Genomic DNA, 21052 nt, shown 5'->3' with positions numbered 1-21052 from the left:
AGTGCTTACTAAGCACTGGGTCCTATTAAATTCTCATAATGACCCTAATAATTACTAGTAATTACAATTACTATTATCCCCACTTTGCAGATGAGGAAACTAAAGAACAGAGAGGTTAAGAATCCTGTCCCAGTCACACAGCCAGAAAGTGGCAGAGCTGGCATTCAAATGCAAGATTCGCTGTGGAGCTTCCATTTGTAACTGCCAATACTACACATACTCAACTTCAAAACTGTAGTGTAAGAGAAAAATAACAACACAAACAGTGCCTAAATATACCTGTAGTCTCACGCTTAATTTTTTAAGCAAAAACATTGTTTTAACGTTTATTCATCTTTGAGAGACAGAGAGAGACAGAGCATGAGTGGGGAAGGGGCAGAGAGAGGGAGACACAGAATCCGAAGCAGGCTCCAGGCTCTGAGCTGTCAGTACAGAGCCTGATGCGGGGCTCGAACTCACAAACTACGAGATCATGACCTGAGCCGAAGTCGGATGCTCAACCGACTGAGCCACCCAGACACTCTGCAAATTTTTTTATTCTTAGATTATCTTTATATTTTTCTAAGTTTGTTTTACATAAAAACTTAAATAAAAGGGATTCTGTGGCAATGTAAAAACCAAACAACTTTTTTTTTTATCATGCAACAGAAAAGAAAACTGTAAAACAGTAGAGTAATTCATATGAGGCTCAAAAATCAACATATGAAATAGACTTAATTCACTTTCTATTTCCTAGAACAAAGATGAACATTCTGGAAAAACTTAAAAAGAGCATTAGAAGTCCATTTTAATAATTCTTGTTTTAAAGAGTGTAGAAATCATGGTGAAAGAACATTTCAATCTTAGTACCAAACTAATTAGCTCTATACCCAGATATTTAGAATCTCCCCTTTGATCCCACATACACTAGACAGTGTAAAGATAATGATTTGTTTAAAAGCTTTATGTGTCCCCTTACCTATAAGGATAAACGTCTGAATAAGAGAAATAAAAAGGGGGCAAAGAAAATTTTTTAAAAGAAGGAAAGAAGATGGGTTAAAAAAAAAAAAGACCAACCTCCTCTCAGAAAGTATGGCCCATCCACATTAGAGAAAGGATTAAGCAGATACATTCAGCTTTTCTAACAGATTTTCTTTCTCTACGGCTTCAATACCCCTCTCACACTCACAGATAATCACATTAGTTTTGTCATTAAAAGCTCCCTTTTCATAGAATGCACCTAAACCGCTTAAACCACCCAGAGAGGTCGCATACATTATCAAACACCAAGACAAACGGAAGAGATTTTCCATTTTATGTCTTATTATTTCACTACATCTAACTGCATGCTCAGAAGGCCAAGCCAAAAGATTTGGTGAGTTATCAGCTAAAAAATTATTCCAAAATCAATAACCGCTATAGTATCCTTAAAAACTGTTCTTTAAGCTGAGAAGGGACCTAGTAGTTTCTATGCTGACAGAGCAGTCAAATGACAGAGAGGTTTTCTATTTCCCTTTTCTCTTCTTCCTTGTGCTCTCTCAGCCAAGTCCATGATTATTTCTGCATGAATGTTGCAGCTTCTGTTAACAGTAAACAAAAGCAAATGGAGTCTGAGTGTGCAAAGCCCACAAACAAATTAAAAAGAACGATACTTGAGTTGACACGGAAAAGGCATTCAATCACTGCCTCTGGATCTTTCAGAACCATACAGGGTCCAGGCAGAATTGGAAATCACCTACTTTTTTTCATAACCCAACTGTTACACATTATCTCACTATCCTAAGCCTAAGTTACAGACTTAGAAAAGGACGGCTGTTTGTCAGCCTTTTAAAAAGGAGGAAGTGTATCAGAGGGAGGAGGAGTTATGGTTAAATGGAACTATCCAAGTGAAAGAGCGGTCCCCAACTGGGTAGTGTTCCTGGGATTAGTGGGTTGGGAGAACAGAGAGGAGGTCAAGAAAGGAGAAATAGAATGAACAGTGAAAGAAAGTGATCTGAAGCTAAAAGTTTGGGAGGGAGACATGTAGTAGAAAAACTTTGAAATCATATAGGATAAAAGTGGAAATAGAGGCAATGGAAAGTTCTCAAGCAGGGGGCAATGAGAGATTTCTTTTGGTTGGGTGCAGGCAAGAAACAGAAACATAAATATATTATAAGCAACCAAGAATTCCTTAATATGCCAAAAGAAAGGATAAAACCAGTAAGAAATGACTGAAGAGAATAACAAGAAGTAGTCCTGGAGAAAAGAAGTAAAACCCGATTGTCGGGCAAAGACACAAATTACCTTGCCTTAAAAATAAACTTTTATAATGCATATATACAGAAGATAAAAGAAGGACTGTGCTAAATCAAAAATAAATGGCAGAATATTTGAGATATACTCTACTAATTTTGAATGAATGAATTTTTAATGAATACTTAGGAGAGAGGAAGGATAGGATATTTATTTACATGTGAGATGCATCAGCAAATTTTTCAAAAGGAACATTAAAGAAATGGGGAGAAAAGCAAAGTTAGTGTTCCTTGTTCCAAATCATAATACAAACGAATACAAAAAAGCTGTATTCTTCTGGCTTTTTTCTAAATCAGGGGTTGGCACACCCCCAGGCCAAATCCAGGCTACTGCTTATTTTATAAATAAAGTATTATTTCATAGTCTTCCTCATTTACTTGTATTTGCCTATGGCTACTTTCCTGCCACACCTGCAGAACAGAGCAACTGTGACAGAGACCAAATGGCCCACAAAACCTAAAATTTTTATTATTAGCTGTTTACAAATAAAGTTTGCCAACTTCTGTTCCAAATACCAAGGGAATTCCCTGTATGTTTTTGATTTATGTATTTATTTTGAGAGAGTGACAGAGTGCAAGCAGGACAGGGGCAGAGTGGGAGACAGCAAGAATCCCAAGCAGGCTCCGCACTGACAGTACAGAGCCCAGCGCGGGGCCTGAACTCATAAACTGTGAGATCATGACCTGAGCCGAAATCAAGAGTTGGACACTCAACTGACTGAGCCACCCAGGCGCCCCATTCCCATATGCTTATCATGTGACAACTCATTTGTTCTTCAAATGGGCATAAAAATGCAAACTTAATTTTCACTTTGTAAACAGACTATAGTTAAATTTGATAGTTGTCACAATGTGGCTAGAGATCCACCCCAAAATCCAGCCAAATCCTCTCCTAATCCAGTGCGATATGGTAAAAGATCAGAGGCTCTGAACAATGGTAGACCCAAGTTCAAATTGTGCTTTCCCCATTTCTTGACTGAGCTTAAATTTCCACTCCATTGTACCTCTTTTTCCCAGAGTATTTTTGTGGGGATTATATGAGACAGCATATATGAAAGTGTTCTGTAAATAGTAAAATAAGAGAGATAAGGCATTATTAGCATAAAGACATGTATGGAGGCTAACTGGCTCAAATTTAGTTTTTTTCCCATTATTTTGATTCAGGTTTTCTTACCATGAGAGAGATCTGATCTTTTAAATAACTCTGTATTGTCTAAATTCAATTGAATTCAATACAAATTTACCTCTGGCCTGCTATGTGCAAGACATCCACTTCTCATTCTAGTTTTTAGATGAAGAATAGGATCTCTAATAGCAAATGACCTTGTTCTATTTGGGTTACAAAGTTTTAAGTAAAATGTTCATTTAATAGTTCAAAGGGACTTATGGGGCACCTGGGTGGCTCAGTCAGTTAAGCGTCTTGACTTCAGCTCACGGTTCATGAGTTCGAGCCCCACATCGGGCTCTGGGCTGACAGCTCAGAGCCTGGAGCCTGCTATGGATTCTGTCTCCCTCTCTCTCTGCCCCTCCCCTGCTCACACACTCTCTCTGTCTCTCTCTCTCTGTCTCTCTCTCTTTCTCTAAAATATAAACATTAAGAAAAAAAAATTTTTAAATAGTTCAAAGGGACTGTTAAGTTCAAAGTGCTTTTGAAAACTGGTTTTCATCTGACCAAGTCTATTTATATTTCCAGCACTCATTCTACCTGTAGAATCAATTATATTCTCTAAACTTAACCATCAAGTTAGCCAAACTTTAATTTTAAAACTAATAAGAATATTCTTTACAAAGAAATGCTTAAAAGAGGATGAATACACAATAAAGAATTTTGTCATGAAAAGAACTTTAAAATTTATAGTGCGATGTATCTTTACAGTTTCCACAGTACTTTCATGTCTAATATTTTATTTGATCCTCAGCACAACCTTATGGAGAATGTAAGTATCATTACCTCACTTTGCAGAGGAAGACAGGGAGGCTCAGGAAGAAGACAGCCTTGCCCAAGATCACACAGCTGGTATATGGTGGTTCTGGATCAAAGATCCAGAGTCAGTACTCCTTCCACTCCACCCTGCTGCATGGGGATCACTCCTTTATGATATGTCGAGCACTTAGAACACATTAGTAGTTGACTGAGTCATAGCACTATGATAGCAGCTGCCTTTTATTAAGCACTAACCATATATGACATAGGTCTATGTGTCTCAGATGTATGACAAAGATGGAGTGAATTGTGCATGCAAAGTGTACAGCACAGGACTTGGCACACAGTAATCGTTCCATTAGGAGCAACTACCGATCTTAGCTCTAAATCATACAACTCTATAATCTATACATTTATCTCCTTTACTCAAATCACAGGAAACTGATGTTTACAAACATTAGGTAAGGTGTCCAAGGTTGAGTAACCAGAAAGTGACAGAAGCCAGAATTTCTGCCCAGGTTGGTCATACTCAGAGCCCCTTTGTCATTGGAAATTCCTCTGATGCTAAAAGTCACAGAAAGCACCAGTTTAAAAAACAAAACAAAAAGAGAGAGAAAAGTTCATATTAAAAGTGATGAAGGAGAGGGGCCTGACTTTTGATTTTGGCTCAGGTCATGATCTCACGGTTCATGAGATCAAGCCCCATGTTGGGCTCAATGCTGACAGCATGGAGCCTGCTTGGGATTCTCTCTCACCCTATCTCTCTGCCCCTCTCCCTTCTCAAAACAAATAAGTAAACTTAAGTAAAAAAAGGTAACGAAAGGATATTTTCCTATTACCTTGATAGGCCAAGCAGGCAAAGGCTGTAAAAAGTTAGACTCGTAAGGGTAGTCCACCATTGCCAGATTTATCCAGGTTTCAGAGATCCAGCCTTTCAAATGCTGAACATCCTGCGAATTTCTTAATGGGGTACATAAGTGAAGGGCTTCAGAAAGCCAATGCAAGCCACTGCCTGAAAACAGAATCACATTGTTGGAATATAAAAAGCACTACTTGACAGAAGGCTTTACCGATCACTTGGTATTTTAGAAAATTCAATCTTCTATACCATTTCTCCAAGTATGCTTTTTCAACATTCAATAAAATATTTTTAAAGCAACTGGAAAATCCCATGATAAACAAGTTGTCTATCTTCATGGGGTGTGCCAGAATTTATTTGAATTATTTCCTGTTTCAAAGATACTTTTGAAATAAGTAAATAAATAAACAAATGGAACATCAGAGAGCAATCAGAATGCATAAACCACAATGAAATAAAACAAACAGAAGTATCTGACAAACATAGTGTTGATCAAAAGACAGCAGATACAAAACATAGTACTATGTTCTTGATTACAGTGGATGATTATTATACTAATATACCATATTGGTTATGTTTCACTCCATGAAAATTCATCAAGTGATGTATTTTGATTTGTGTACTTTTCTGTATGTTATACTTAAAAATAAAAACAAGCAAGTGTTGAATTTAACAAGTGAAAGGTAAAACACTCCATGATTTTATTCTATTAATTAAAGCTTACCTGTTCTTGCGAGTCGAGTAATAGCACCCCAGGAATTGTGGATGGTCTCTGAACAATTTGGGCCACTTTTCCTAAAATCTTCAGTTACGATCTTCATAAATACACCACAAGGTACCAGATTACCAAAATGCCAGATGGGGGCAGAGGCTGCAAGAGCTCTAAATTGGAAGGAAAATAATAAAGGCAAACAGAAAAAAAATGTAACTCATCAAATTCAAGTTTTAAAATTGAAACGGACATTGAACAAAAATGGTGAGAAAAATAACAGCTGTTAATGAGATAAAAACCAGAAATCTCAGTACAACAGAAACAAATATCTAAGTATGCTGTGACAGTATTAAGTGCTCATGTCCAATGAATAGCCACTTCTTCAAAGAAGACATCCAGATGGCCAACCAACACATGAAAAAATGCTCAACATCACTCATCATCAGGGAAATACAAATCAAAACCACAATGAGATACCACCTCACACCTCTCAGAATGGCTAACATTAACAACTCAGGCAACAACAGATGTTGGCGAGGATGTGGAGAAAAAGGATCTCTTTTGCACTGCTGGTGGGAATGCAAACTGGTGCAGCCACTCTGGAAAACAGTGTGGAGGTTCCTCAAAAAATTAAAAATAGGACTACACTACGACACAGCAATTGTACTACTGGATATTTATCCAAGGGATACAGGTATGCTGTTTCGAAGGAGCACATGCACCCCCATGTTTATAGCAGCACTATCGACAATAGCCAAAGTATGGAAAGAGCCCAAATGTCCATCGATGGATGAATGGATAAAGATGTGATATATACATACAATGGAGAATTACTCAGCAATCAAAAGGAATGAAATCTTGCCATTTCTAACTATGTGGATGGAACTAGAGCGAAATTAGTCAGAGAAAGACAAATATCATATGACTTCACTCATTTGAGGACTTTAAGATACAAAACAGGTGAACATAAGGGAAGGGAAGCAAAAATAATATAAAAACACGGAGGGGGACAAAACATAAGAGACTCTTAAATGTGGAGAACAGAGGGTTACTGGAGGGTTGTGGGAGGAGGGATGGGCTAAATAGGTAAGGGGCATTAAGGAATCTACTCCTGAAATCATTGTTGTACTACATGCTAACTAAGTTGGATGTAAATTTAAAAATTAAAAAATAAAAAAAGAAGTGCTCATGTCCAACATAAATGCATTTACCCAACCACCATATGAGGGTATTTCATCCTGAACCAGGCTGCAAGCATGCCACCATAAGAGCCCCCTAGGGCAATGACAGGTTGATTTTTAGCTCCTGGGATTGTTCTTTTCAAGTATTTGATTAACACTGCAAAATCTGCCAGAGCTTGTTCTGATGTCAGATAATTCAAGTATCTGGAATCCTAAAGAAAAGTAACAAAGAACAAGTATAAATGTGCACATAATAGCAGCTTAGGCATAGCATAGATCCAGGGAAAAAGCCAGTCAGATAAGTTTTACTCCAAATAGAATTTCTAGGCTATTGAGTTAAAATGCCCAGTCAACGCAATAACAATGCTGATTTAAATAAATCATTAAAAAATTATTTCAAGTTTGTGCGAAGAACATAATGTATTTTGCATTCAAATGTAATTTCTATTAAATGCTATTTACCAAAGACCTTGTTGAGGTTGTAGAAACAATAGAAACAAACTGTAATATTTAATAGTAAATGTGATGGAATACAATTCTCAGCTTAACAGACAACTGCTGTATTACAATTTTTATTACTTTTTTTTAATGTTTATTTGTTTTTGAGAGAGACAGACAGAGAGACAGAGCACAAGCAGGGGAGGCGCAGAGAGAGAGGGAGACACAGAATCCCAAGCTGGCTCCAGGCTCTGAGCTGTCAGCTCAGAGCCCGAGGCCAGGCTTGAACTCATGAACCGCGAGATCATGATATGAGCTGAAGTCGGATACTTAGCCAATTGAGCCATCCAAGGTGCCCCTACAATTTTTATTTTAAATTTTGAAACATTTAAAATGGCTACTGGGGCACCTGGGTGGCTCTGTTAAGTATCCGACTTCGGCTCAGGTCATGATCTCGTAGTTCATGAGTTCGAGTCCAGCCTCAGGCTCTGGGCTGACAGCTCAGAGCCTGGAGCCTGCTTTGGATTCTGTGTCTCCCTCTCTCTCTCTGTCCCTCCCCTGATTGTACTCTCTCTCTCTCTGTCTCTATCAGTCTCAAAAATAAACATTAAAAAAAATTTAAAAAATAAAATGGCTACTATACAGGCAAAGGCAGACTGAATCTTGTGAAAAACTGAAGAATCATCAATAAAAATCAAACTCATCCTTCCTTATCAGAAAGATTATCATTATATCTGCATACCAACAACTGGAAATTACCCTGTTGTAAACAACTATAAAATTGGAGTTACAAAATGCAATACAGCAACTACATCCAGGCATTAGAAAACAGGCAACACAAGACGTTGATCCCTGAGAGAAGGATATTCATAAAGTAAGCCCCATGATCACTGTCTCTCTGCCTAGAGACAATTTCCTCAGTGCAACGTAGGGGGGTAAAGCTCAGAGTCCTGCTAAACTAAGGGAGCTAGTAAAGTGTATGATTGGACTCATAGGTGGAATTTGAGAAACTCAACAAATGAACATAGGGGAAGAGAAGGAAAAACAAGATAAAAACAGAGAGGGAGGCAAACCATAAGAAACTCTTTTAAATACAGAGAACAAACTGAGGGTTGCTGGAGAGGGTGAGGGCGGATGGGTTAAATGGGTGATGGGCATTAAGGAGGGCACTTCTCAGGGTGACCACTGGGTGTCATATGTAAGAGATGAATCACCGGATTCTACTCCTGAAGCCAAGACTACACTGTGTGTTAACTTACTTGAAAATTAAAAAAAAAAAAAAAAAGTATCTCTCCTTTAAAAGAAAAAGTCTTATTCCTCTCTCTTTGAGCTTGGGCTGGGCTTAGTGACTTGGTTCTAATTAATGTGTCAGAAGTGACGTATAACTTCCAATGTTAAGTCACAATAAGCACTGCAGTTTCCACCTTGCTCTCTCATGAGCCACCCAGGGACCCCAAGATACATACTTTCTGACCTCTTACCTCCTCTTTCATTATCTATCACTAGTCTTTACTTCCAATTTTCTATGTATAGTTGAGTGTCATTTTTTTCTAATCCTTGCATAACATTTGTAATATTAACCCCCATGCTACTGACAAATTCTGTGAGCACATGAAGGGAAAGAAGCATATCAAAAAGAGCCCTTAGTTCCATTTTGCTAACAAAGTATGAACCATGGGGATCTAGGTGACATTATGTTTCTATCTGCAACAAGCTGACTTCTTCCGATGGTTTCAAGATCTATCAACTCTCCTAATCAGATAATTATGCAGAATAATAAGCTAAAGAATTGAGTTTCCCCCCATAGCCCAACAAATATCAGCAAATAGTTCTGTTCTTCATTCACAACACAAGAAATTTTCATTTATTTTATTTACTTATAATATGAGCTAATAAAACCTCTGAGAATGAAAATTAAAACTCTTTTCAGGGGTGCCTGGCTGGCTCAGTTAGTTAAGCATCTGACTTCAGCTCAGGTCATGACCTCATGGTTTGTGGGTTTGAGCCCCACGTTGGGCTCTGTGCTGACAGCTCAGAGACTGGAGCCTGCTTTGGATTCTGTGTCTCCCTCTCTCTGCTTCTCTTTCTCTCTCTCAAAAATAAACAAACACAAATATACATATATAAACTCCTTTCAAAATAGGCAGCCTAGAAAATTACTGGCCCCAAGTTCTTCTAAAAAGATGGTATATACATACTGGTAGTATGCATAATGATCTTAGGTAATCTTTTTTATTTTAATACTTGTTTTAATGTAATTTAGAAAAAAAAAAAACTAGTACATGAAACCCTTGTTAAGATAATGCAAAATTTGAAAAGTTAGTTGTTCAAAGACAAGTATTATGTAAATAATAGCACAGATAGCAAATTCATATACCCAGAATCACAAAGTACATGAGTGACTCAGTTGAGGAAATAGTATCCTTTTTATTGGGTGTACAGTCTGTGGCCAAGGCCAAAACTCCTTTGAGATTAGGAAAGGTCAGAAGGGAATCCAAGTGGCTATTTGGACTCACTGAGACAGAGATAATTTGTCCTTATCTTATTGAAAAATACCTTTAAAAAAAAAAAAGAAAAAGAAAAATACCTTTTTAAACATTTGAGTGCTCATTATACTTTTTCCTGTGGTAGACCCAGTATATAATACATTATTAATATAATATATAAGTGTATAATTTATAAAGTAGAATAATTTACTGATATTTCTGAAACAATGAGAAGTTCCCCTCACATTCTCTGCAGCCATATCTTAAGATTTCCCACTGAGTTAAAAAATGATCAACATTAGAAATGATAATATTATAGTTTAAAAAGGGCTTGGAGGCACCTGGGTGGCTCAGTCGGTTAAGCATCCGACTTTAGCTCAGGTCATGATCTCATGGTTCATGAGTGAGCCCTGCATCAGGCTCTGTGTGGACTGCTCTGAGCCTGGAGCCTGCTTCAGATTCCGTGTTCCCCTCTTTCTCTGCTTCTCCCCCTCTCGTGCTCTGTCTCTCTCTGTCTCTCAAAAATAAATAACATGTTAAAAAAATAAAAATAAAAATAAATAAAAAGCACCCAATCTGTTCAACTGCATATAAAAAAGGAAAGATTAAATACAAATTATTGAAATTTCAGGCTATTCAAGCTAAAGCTATCATTTCTTTCTTAAAGTGGAACATGTAATTAGAACATGTAATACTCTAAACTTCAAAAAAAAAAACCTTTTAAACTTAAAATTAAAAACTACACAGGCATACCTCAGAGATATTGCAGGTCTGGTTCCAGACCACTACAATAAAGTTAATATCTTAATAAAGCAAGTCCAATGACTATTTTGGCTTCCTAGTGCATATAAAAGTTATGCTTACACCATACTGTAGTCTATTAAGTGTGAATTAGTATTATTTCCAAAAAGATGTATACACTTTTTTTATTTAAAAAAAATTTTTTTTTAATGTTTTTATTTATTTTTGAGACACAGAGAGACAGAGCATGAGCAGGGGAGGGGCAGAAAGAGAAGGAGACACAGAATCAGAAGCAGGCTCCAGGCTCTGAGCTGTCAGCACAGAGCCCAATGCAGGGCTCGAACTCACAGACTACGAGATCATGACCTGAGCCAAAGTCGGACACCCAACCGACTGAGCCACCCAGGCGCCCCAAAAGATGTATACACTTTAATTTAAAAATACTTCATTGATAAAAAATGCTAACCATCATCTGAGCTTTCAGTGAGTTTTTTTGAGCTTTCATCTTTTTTACCAGTGGAGGGTCTTGCCTAAATGTTGATGGCTGTTGACCAGTCAGGGTGGTGATTGCTGAAGGATGGGTTGGCTTTGGCAATGTCTTAAAACAAAACAACAATAAAATTTGCCATATCAATTGACTCTTCCTTTCATGAATGATTTCTTTGTAGCATGTGACGCTGTTCAATAGAATTTTCCCCTCAGAATTTTTTTCAGAATTGGAGTCAATCTTCTCAAACCCTGTAGCTGCTTTAAAGTTTGTTTAATTTTCTACATTCATTGTTGACATTTCAGCAATATTCACAGTATTTTCACCAGCAGCAGTTTCCATCTCAAGAAACCAATTTCTTTGCTCATCCATAAGAAATAACTCCTCATCCATGAGAAACAACTCTTCATCCATTCAAGTTTTATCACAAGATTTCAGCAATTTAGCACATCTTCAAGGTCCACTTCTAATTCTGATTCTCTTATTTCCACGACATCTGCAGTTACCTCCTCCACTGAAGTCTTTCTTGAAACCCTCACAGTCATCCACAGGGTTGAAATCAGCTTCTTCCAAACTCCTGTTCATGTTGATATTTTGACCTCTTCCCATGAATCCTGAATATTCTTCATAGCATATAGAATGGTGAATCCTTTAGAAGGTTTTCAATTGACTTTGCCAAGATCCATCAGAGAGGAATCACTCTCTGTGGCAGCTATACCTTACAAAATGTTTTTTGTTTGTTTGTTTGTTTGTTTGTTTTTTCAGAGAGAGAATGAGCAGAGGAGAGGCACCAGAGGATCCAAAGCAGGCTCCCTGCTGACAGCAGAGAGCCCGATGTGGGGCTCAAACCCAAGAACTGCGAGATCATGACCTGAGCCAAAGTCAGATGCCTAACCAGCTAAGCCACCCAGGTGCCCCACAAATGTATTTCTTAAATAAGATTTGAAAATCAAAGTGACTCCTTGATCCATGAGTTGCAGAATGGATGTTGTGTTAGCAGAAATGAAAATAATATTCATCTCGTCGTACATCTCCATCAGAGGTCTTGGGTGACCAGATGCATCGTCAATGAACAATAATATTTTGAAAGGAACTTTTTTCTTCCCGAGCAGTAGGTCTCAACAGTGGTCTTAAAGTATTCAGTGAACCATGTTGTGAACAGATGTATAGTCATCCAGGCTCTGTTCTTTCATTTATAGAGCACACACAGAGTAGATTTAGCATAATTTTTTAGGGCCCTAGGATTTCCAGGATGGTAAATGTGCATTGGCTTTAATTTAAAGTTACCAGTTACACTAGCTCCTAACAAGAGAGTCAGGCTGTCCTGAAGACTTCAAGCCAGGCATTGACTTCTCTTTATAAAAGTCCTCAATGGCATCTTCTTTCAATAAAAAGCTGTTTTGTCTATATTGAAAATCTGTTGTTTACTGTAGCCACCTTCATGATTTATCTCAGCTAGATCTTCTGGATAACTTACTGTAGCTTCTACATCAGCACTTGCTGCTTCACCTCGTACTTTTATGTTATGGAGACAGCTTCTTTCCTTAAACCTCAGGAACTCTGCTAGCTTCAGATTTTTCTTCTACAACTTCCTCACCTCTCTCAGCCTTCATCACATTGAAGAGAATTAGGGCCTTGCTCTGGATTAGGCTTTGGCTTGAGGGAATGTTGTGGCTGGTTTGATCTTCTACCCAGACCTCTCAAACTTTCTCCTTACCAGCAGTAAGACTGTTTCACTTTCTTGTCATTTGTATGCTCACTGGAAGAGCATTTTAATTTCCTTCAAGAACTTTTCCTTTGCATTCACAACCTGGTTAAATGTTTGTTACAAGAGGCCTAGCTTCCAGCCTCTCTCAGCTTTCAACATGCCTTGCTCACTATACTTAATCATTTCTAGTTTTTTATTTAAAGTGAGAGACATACAACTCTTCTTTTCATTGGAACACTCAGAGGCCAGCTGGCCTCATTTCAACATTTTTATGTCTCAGGGAATAAGGAGGCCTGAGGAGAGAGACAGAGATGGGGGAATGGCCAGTTGGTGGGACAGTCACAACACACACATTATTTATCAATTAAGTTTGCCATCTTATGTGAGCATCTTCTAGATCACTGATTGCAGATCACCATAATAAATGTAATAATAATGAAAAAGTTTGACATATTACAATAATTATCATAATGCAACACAGAGAAACAAAGTAAGCAAATGCTGTTGGAAAAATGGCACTGATAGACTTGCCCAACACAGGGTTGCTACAAACCTTCAATTTGCAAATAACACATGATCTGTGAAGTCCAGTAAAGTGAAGTTCAATAAAACAAGGTATGCCTGTACTTACCTTGAATGAATTGTTACCAAAAGGTAGGGATTCTCCATAGTATCGATGTTCAGCAAACACCAACATAGCTTTCAGTTCCTCAGCCACATCCCACATGAACCCCTAGGGAGAATTTACAAATTCACAGGATAAAAATCATTTTTTATGTGAAACAGTCATTGAACCTTTTGCCAAGTCATATGAGATGAATGTTAAACCAGACCAAAAAGAGCTCTGAGAAGTTGCACAATTTATATTTGTTCTACAGATAAATAACTCTTGTTTCGTTGTTGCATGTTAATCTCATACTATAGTACAGTGAGATAATTAAAAATAAGCCCAAGTCACTCAACCACCAATCATTCCAACTCTCCTTATTCTGACACTGGAGCTGCATAATCAATATTTTGTCAAAAATAGTCTTCAAATTGCACTGTGTATAAAATAGTCTAGGAAAAACTGTAGATATCTAAGTTAGCTGCCTACCCATAAACATTTACAACATAAAAGAAAAAAGAAATACGAATAAGCATACTGGGCTCCCTTGGGTTTTATATTAATCTTATTTTCTCAAAAATAAGTAGTAGCTAACAATAGCTAATAATAATTGAGTACTTACAATGTGTCGGGCTGCTCTAAATACTCCATATATATTACTTCATTTGATTATCACAACAATCTAAGAGATAGGTACTTTTAGTAACCCCATTTTACAGACAAGGGCACTGAGACACAGTAGTTTAAATATCCTGTAACAGTCACACAGCTAGAAAGCGGCAGAGCCAAGATTCAAGCACAGGCTACCTTCACAGTACAATCATCAAATGCTTTCAGATCTTATTTCCATACTTAATGCTGGTCATTAATCAATCACTGAATTTTTTCTCTTACCTCAAGTGGTGCTCTCAGAATCCTTCTCAACAAAGCACTCTAGACAGCCAACATCAATCGATTAGATTTAAATTTAGCACAGATTAAAAACTATTTGTCATTCCTAGGGCACACTGCTGTTTTTTAATGAACTGCTGCTTCCTAACAAGGGCTAAGAACCTCTAAAAGTTTTTATTCATCTTGATCAATAAATGAACAATTTAAAGAGCTACATGCACATGACGATGGAGAATTTAACCTGTTATCTGTGATGGTTTCAATAACCTTCACTTTCTCTCTTAACTCCTTGCCCATTTCCTGCCATTTATCTGCAGACCCTGTAACAACCAGCTCAAGCATGCCCTCCTCTGCCTGCCCCATTTTGGCATTGCTGATCAGTCCTGCCTCTCAACATCACCGTGCTAGGTATAGATCTCTATTACTACACTGAAATATTTGTTTATATGTGTCTTACCCTACCAGACTATGAACTTCTTTTTTTTAAAGTTTATTTATTTATTTTGAGAGAGAGAAAGCACAAGCAGGGGAGGAGTAAAGAGAGAGGGAGAGAGAGAATCCCAAGCAGGCTCTGAGACACCAGCCTGGAGCCCGACTAGGGGCTTGACACAAGGCTTGAACTCACAAACCATGATATCATGACCTGAGCTGAAACCAAGAGCTCAACCCAGAGTCACCCAGGTGCCCTCAGACTGTGAGCTTCTTAAGGGTAAGGATCATCTATCAAAATAGCCAGGCCTCTGGGGAGCTGAACTCAGGCTTTCAAAGGAAGCAATTTAATTGAACATTGATTGTAGTCAGTAATTTTTGCCTGCATCTATTTCAGGGTGTTTTTATTTTTCAGAAGAGGTCCATGTAATATATTAACAATTTAATAACACTCTGTGCCAGCACTGTCCTAAATTCCTAACTCTTATTTAGTCCTCACAGCAACTGTATGAACTAGATTATTATCACTACACCCATTTAACAGGTAAAAAAACCAAGACACAGAATAAGAGACTGCCCAAAGTCACACAGCATAATGGCAAAACCAGAATTCAATCCTAACCAGTCTGTCACTCTTGACCATTCTGCTACAGTCTCTTAATAAATGAACATCCAGATTATGTGATAGTGCAACCAGGACATTTTAGTATAAAGGGAGGTGTCTAGGGCTGGGAAAGGGCCAGGACCCTTCTAAGGATCTACATCTAGTCACTTCCCTGGAACTGTTCCTACACTGTGTAGCTCTTCCTTTCTGTCACTTCTAAGGTAAGCCTTAAATTATGCTGCCTGTCAGAGCAGTGGAGGCAAGAACATCTGCCTGTCTATAAGAAAGAGGAAAAAGAGCTGGGAAAAATAACTGGACACGAGAAGCTGCCCCATGGCCGTGGCATAAATGGGAAATCACACATGAGAAAGAGAAAAAGACAAAGCAGCCTCAGTTGTTTCACAGAATAACTAAGCAGGAATCTGATGGAAATAAATCCTGATTTCACTTGTCACTGATGTAAGAGAAATAGACATCCTAGGATCTGAATTATTTGATTTCAACTAACATAGACTCAACAGTCTTAAGGAAATATTGAAAAATGAGAAATGCAATAACATTATAATTGGGTCGATATCTTTGCTTTCAATTCAGTTTAGTTCAACAAACATTTACTAAGACCTCTTGAATACCAGGCACCGTGGCGGACATTGGCAATGGAGAAAATGTGACTCAGTCTTCAGTTTAAGGTAATTCACAGACTAGCTTTTTGGTAGAAAATTGACATTTTCTAGTCATAGCGCTAGAACATAAAAAAAAGGAAAATATCTTCCTTTCAAGTGTCCTTCTAAAGTAAATTTTGTTAATGGATTTAAGTGTTATTATAAAAGACAATAGAATATATGGTCAGGAAAGCAAGCTAACATCTATACTATTTTTTTACTCACAAATATAAGAAAAATAGTAGAACAGGAAAGCTAAACTAAAATATAGCTACAACTTTACCTCTGTCCATTTCTATTTGACAATCAAACTTGCATTTTGTTTTTCTTACTTGCACTGGCATTGTTTAGATTTTATTCATTCATTTAACAAATATTTATTGAGCACGTACTGTATGTCTAGCACAGCTCTTAGACTGAAAATACAATACTAAACAAAAAAACAAAAATTCATGCCCTCATGTTTATATCCTGGAGACCATAATCAAAACAAACAAAAACCAAAAAAATCTATATGCAATAATATTCCTCTTCCCATGTCCCTCATATCCTTATTCACTCTAGAAATAAATTGGGATTAAAAAAAAAAAATCTAAGATTCAATTGTCCAAAAATAGTATTTCACTCTTTTCATGAGTAATTCTTTAAACTCTAAAGAGCTTCTTGATTAAGTACAGTAATATTTGGTCATATATACCGCAAAACATTTTTTTCTAGTTTGTCATAATAAAAGGCAAAGTGAGCATAGGAATTTCACAAATTTGCACATACCGTATTATTGCAAAACCAGACAATGTCCCCTTCATTACCAGTGTAGAAAAGTATTGATCCATCATCTTTCTTCCAGTGTTCATCAGCTAGTAAGTACCGCTGTTTAAAAGTTTTATCTGTAGTAAATCCAAAATGATCAACCTATAACAAAAACAAAGCAGACAAATTTCAGAGGAAAGTAAATGAGATCAACAAAAAAGTAATTAAACTTATTCTTTCATTAAAACCGAACTAAGCTACAAAAATATTCACAAAACTTCTTAAACTTCATTTGATTTTAATTACAAGGGCACTTGGGTAGCTTAGTAGGTTAAACATCTGATTTTGGCTCATGTCATGATCTCGCAGTACATGAGTTCAAGCCCTGTGTCAGGCTCTGTGCAAACAGCTCGGAGCCTGGAGCCTGCAGCCTGCTTCAGATTCTGTGTCTCCCTCTCTCTCTGCCCCTCCCCTGTTTGTGCATTGTTTCTCTCAAAAATAAATAAATGTTAAAAAATTTTTTAATTGATTTTAATTGCAGTAGTAATATTGGCACTGTTATTTTGAAGTTACTTTCTTTATATTGTAAAATAAAACAATGTTAGGGGTGCCTGGCTGGCTCAGCTGGTAGACAGCATGTGACTCTTAATCCCAGGGTTGTGAGTTCAAGACCCACGCTGGGTGTGGAGCCTACCTAAACACAACAACAACAATAAAACAATGTTATTGGTACTCAAGATTCTCAGTGATAAGATAACAGAAAAGATAAAAGATAACAATTATAAAATCAAGGAGTTACTTAAAAACACAGTATGGTAAAACTGAAGTGGAAATAGGATATGAATTCATTAAATTGTTAAAATACAGATATCCCTTATGTTTTGAATTTTCATTATCCAAACTTTCAATATCAAAATTCATGGATTAAACAGACCACTGAAAAGGTCTATAAACACTGTCACCCCAGTAACAATTGACATTCCAAGAACTAGGATTTTGGTGTTTAATACCATTCCACACTAAAAGGAACTAGGGCTTGTCAGTGAAGTGGCTGACTAACATTTTGGGACAAGGAAGCTAAATGATAAACCTATACATCTTGCTGTGCATGGAAGCAAGGAAGTGCTCAAAAATTAATGCAGCGATGTCTAACAGATATAGGAACCAACTACAAGGGACTATATTATTGGCTTGTTTTAACAAACTGAATATAAAACAAGTTGAACATATAAAGAATAATGATTGTAGCTGATTGAAGCATTCAATTCACAAAAATCTACTAGTTCAGATGGATATCAAAAAGGAAACAAATACATATGGTCATATGCCACCATTTAAGGTATTTATTAAACCAACTCCTAATTTAGAAATTGGGAATACAAAAAAGAACTCAATATTTAACCTGGGTTTCCAATAGAATTGTGTTTCAAGGTACCAAATAGTCCCAGTTAATGAAAAAGACCTCTGTTTAATTAAATGTCAGCTAATGCAGAAGGAATGACAGAATTAGAAAAATGACAGTTTTGCAAACCCTTATGAAGTTACTGATTCAGGCAAGAATTACCACATGGTGTTAAAAACATTAGGAGAATAAATGACAGGGAAATGAAGATTCATCTTAGTGCCAGAGTAATATCATGGAGAGTGCTCTCTTGTCACCAGGACAAAATGGAACTTTACAATGGAAGAATCAGGCTGCCATCACCTCAATCTAGTGATGAAAATTAGCATCACTAACAGTGGGGCAGGCACAGATTATGCACCTCCTCACGTGGTACAACACAAAGCAAACTTCACCTATGATAAAATCGTGCCCAAAATGTTCAACTTGTATCTTTTTCCACCCTTTAGATCTAATTTCTTATGGATCTAATTTCCTGTTTCCAGGAAATACACAGTGTAGAACAAGCGAAAGGCACTCTGAATAAGCAGTTGGACAAATCCAAATGTGCGATAAGACAATGGTAAGGCAAGTCATGATAAATAAATTAGATTAAACAAAATTTAAGGAACAAAATAACCAGATGCAATGCATGATTCCAGATTGTATCCTAGTTTGAACAAATGATACAAATGATAATTAGGACAATTAGGTTAATGTGAATATGGACTAGGTATTAGAAGAATCTAATAACTTGTTAATTTTGTTAGGGGTGATCATATTGTGGCTGCATAAGTAAATGTTTTTACTTTTTACACCTGTATATTGAAGGATTTAGAGATAGAATGTCATGCTGTCTGCAATTTACTTGAAAATATTTCAACGCAAAAAAAGTAAGATGAATTTAAAGGAAGAAATTTTAATCTATGCTGAAAGAGACAAAATACACACTGAGACTTTAAAACGTGTATAAAACGTGTCAAAAATGATAAAAATGACATAATAATTTCAAGCTTAAAATGAACTTTAGGGGCGCCTGGGTGGCTCAGTCGGCTCAGGTCATGATCTCACGGTTCATGAATTCAAGCCCTGCATTGGGCTCTGTGCTGACAGCACAGCCTGGAGCCTGCTTCAGGTTCTGTGTATCTCTCTCTCTCTATTCTTCCCCCACTTGCACTCTCTCTTTCTCTCAAAAATAAATAAACATTAAAAAAAATGAACTTTAGGGGGTGCCTGAGTGGCTCAGTCGGTTGAGCTCCTGACTTCGGCTCAGGTCATGATCTCACAATTTGTGGCTTTGAGCCCCGCATCAGGCTCTGTGCTGACAGCTCAGAGCCTGGAGCCTGCTTCAGATTCTGTGTCTCCCTCTCTCTCTGCCCCTCCCCTGCTCACGCTCTGTCTCTCTCTCTCTCAAAAATAAATAAAACTTTTTAAAAAAAGGTTTTTTTTAAGTGAACTTTAAATTTTGGGGATTTTTTTAACCTTTCACTTAATAAACTCACCATTTAAAATATAATTATCAAATCCTACAACATGGCAAGATTCATGCGCAATCTACCTGAATTTACAGTGTTATCCCACAGTACAGAGGCCCACTGAGCCTTTAGGATCATAGGGCCAGAGGCAACTGGGTAGCTCAGTGGGTTAAGCATTCGACTTTTGATTTGGGCTCAGGTCATGATCTCACGATTCATGAGTTCGAGCCCTATGGGCTCTGTGCTGACAGTGTGGAGCTGGCTCGGGATTCTCAATCTCTCCCTCTCTGCCCCTCCTCCATGCACATGTACTCTCTCTCTCTCTCTCTCTCTCTAAATAAATAAATTAATTAATTAATTAACTTTTAAAAAAAGGATCACGGAGATGAATTTCTCTAGTACTTGGGAGACACAGAAGTGAAAATGCTGCATCTGGTCTGAGGCAGACCCAGTGATCCAGAGCTGCTCCAGCCTGTCCAGCCTAAACCAGGCTCTGCAAGACTTCCGTAGGCCATTCTAAAACAGATGGGACTCCATAACCCAGCTCCATCTACACACACATACCTACTTCACATTCATACCAGAGGTCCCAAAAGGCAAGTTTCTCAAAACTGCACTAAATTGCATACCTCCTGATGTCCATGATCATTACTATATATAGTCCTAATACATAAGCTATTCTAATCTAAAGATGGCCTCCCTCAGGAAAAGAAACAGTTTGTATAGAACAGGTTTATAATAATGATGTCCATGTGCTAAAAACCAGTAGCATTATGTATGTTAATTCAACATATATAATCAATCACTCATTCAACCAGCATCTATTGAATGGCCAAGTTCTCGTTCTGGACCAAGAAGTAAGTTAAGCAATGGGATAAAGTGTTGGCTGAGCCACAACCCCTACATTTAATTTAAACTAGGGGCGCCTGGATGGCTCAGTCAGTTAAGTGTCCAACTTCGGCTCAGGTCATGAGCTCACAGCCTGTGGGTTCAAGCCCTGCATCGGGTTCTATGCTGACAGCACAGCCTGGAGCCTACTTCAGATTCTGTCTCCCTCTCTCTCCCCCTCCTCCACTTGTCCTCTGTCTCTCTCTTTCTCTCAAAAATAAATAAACATTAAGAAAATTAAAGACAAATAAACTAATTCAACTATACCCACTCAGCCTAAAAATAAAAGATAGCAAGAGAAACAGACAATGGAGGGAAGATAGACAAGTGATTCCACTTGCCTCCATTCAGTAAGTATAGCGCTCCTCCATGTGAGGTCCCTACAAGTCAGCATCAGCATCACCTGGGAATCTGTTAAAAATGCAAATGCTCTGGCTAAATCCCAGAACTACTGAATCAGAAATTGTGGATGGTAGAACCCAGTAGTCTGTGTTTTAACAAGCCCTCCAAGTGATTGAGGTGTACAGCTGAAGTTTTAACAATGACTAAGTTAGCCTAA

The 21052-nt window shown here is 37.5% G+C and overlaps 1 protein-coding gene across 3 annotated transcripts in view; it reads right to left on the bottom strand.

Annotated features, from left to right (window-relative positions):
- Window positions 1–21052, bottom strand: part of LOC115525125 (prolylcarboxypeptidase) — a 76862-nt gene that overhangs the window by 15274 nt on the left and 40536 nt on the right. For all 3 annotated transcript variants that reach the window (XM_030332119.1, XM_030332118.1, XM_030332122.1), the window contains exons 3-7: window positions 16771–16911; window positions 13438–13539; window positions 6977–7158; window positions 5778–5935; window positions 5034–5206 (exon numbers count right to left, since the gene is read on the bottom strand). In XM_030332119.1, the coding sequence (XP_030187979.1) occupies window positions 5034–5206; window positions 5778–5935; window positions 6977–7158; window positions 13438–13539; window positions 16771–16911 (756 nt within the window). The remainder of the gene's footprint in view (window positions 1–5033; window positions 5207–5777; window positions 5936–6976; window positions 7159–13437; window positions 13540–16770; window positions 16912–21052) is intronic.

Source organism: Lynx canadensis, chromosome D1 (genome assembly GCF_007474595.2).
Source record: "Lynx canadensis isolate LIC74 chromosome D1, mLynCan4.pri.v2, whole genome shotgun sequence".
Taxonomy (NCBI): domain Eukaryota; kingdom Metazoa; phylum Chordata; class Mammalia; order Carnivora; family Felidae; genus Lynx; species Lynx canadensis.
The sequence above is the reverse complement of the archived record's forward strand: the minus strand, read 5'-3'. Positions and strand labels throughout refer to the sequence as shown.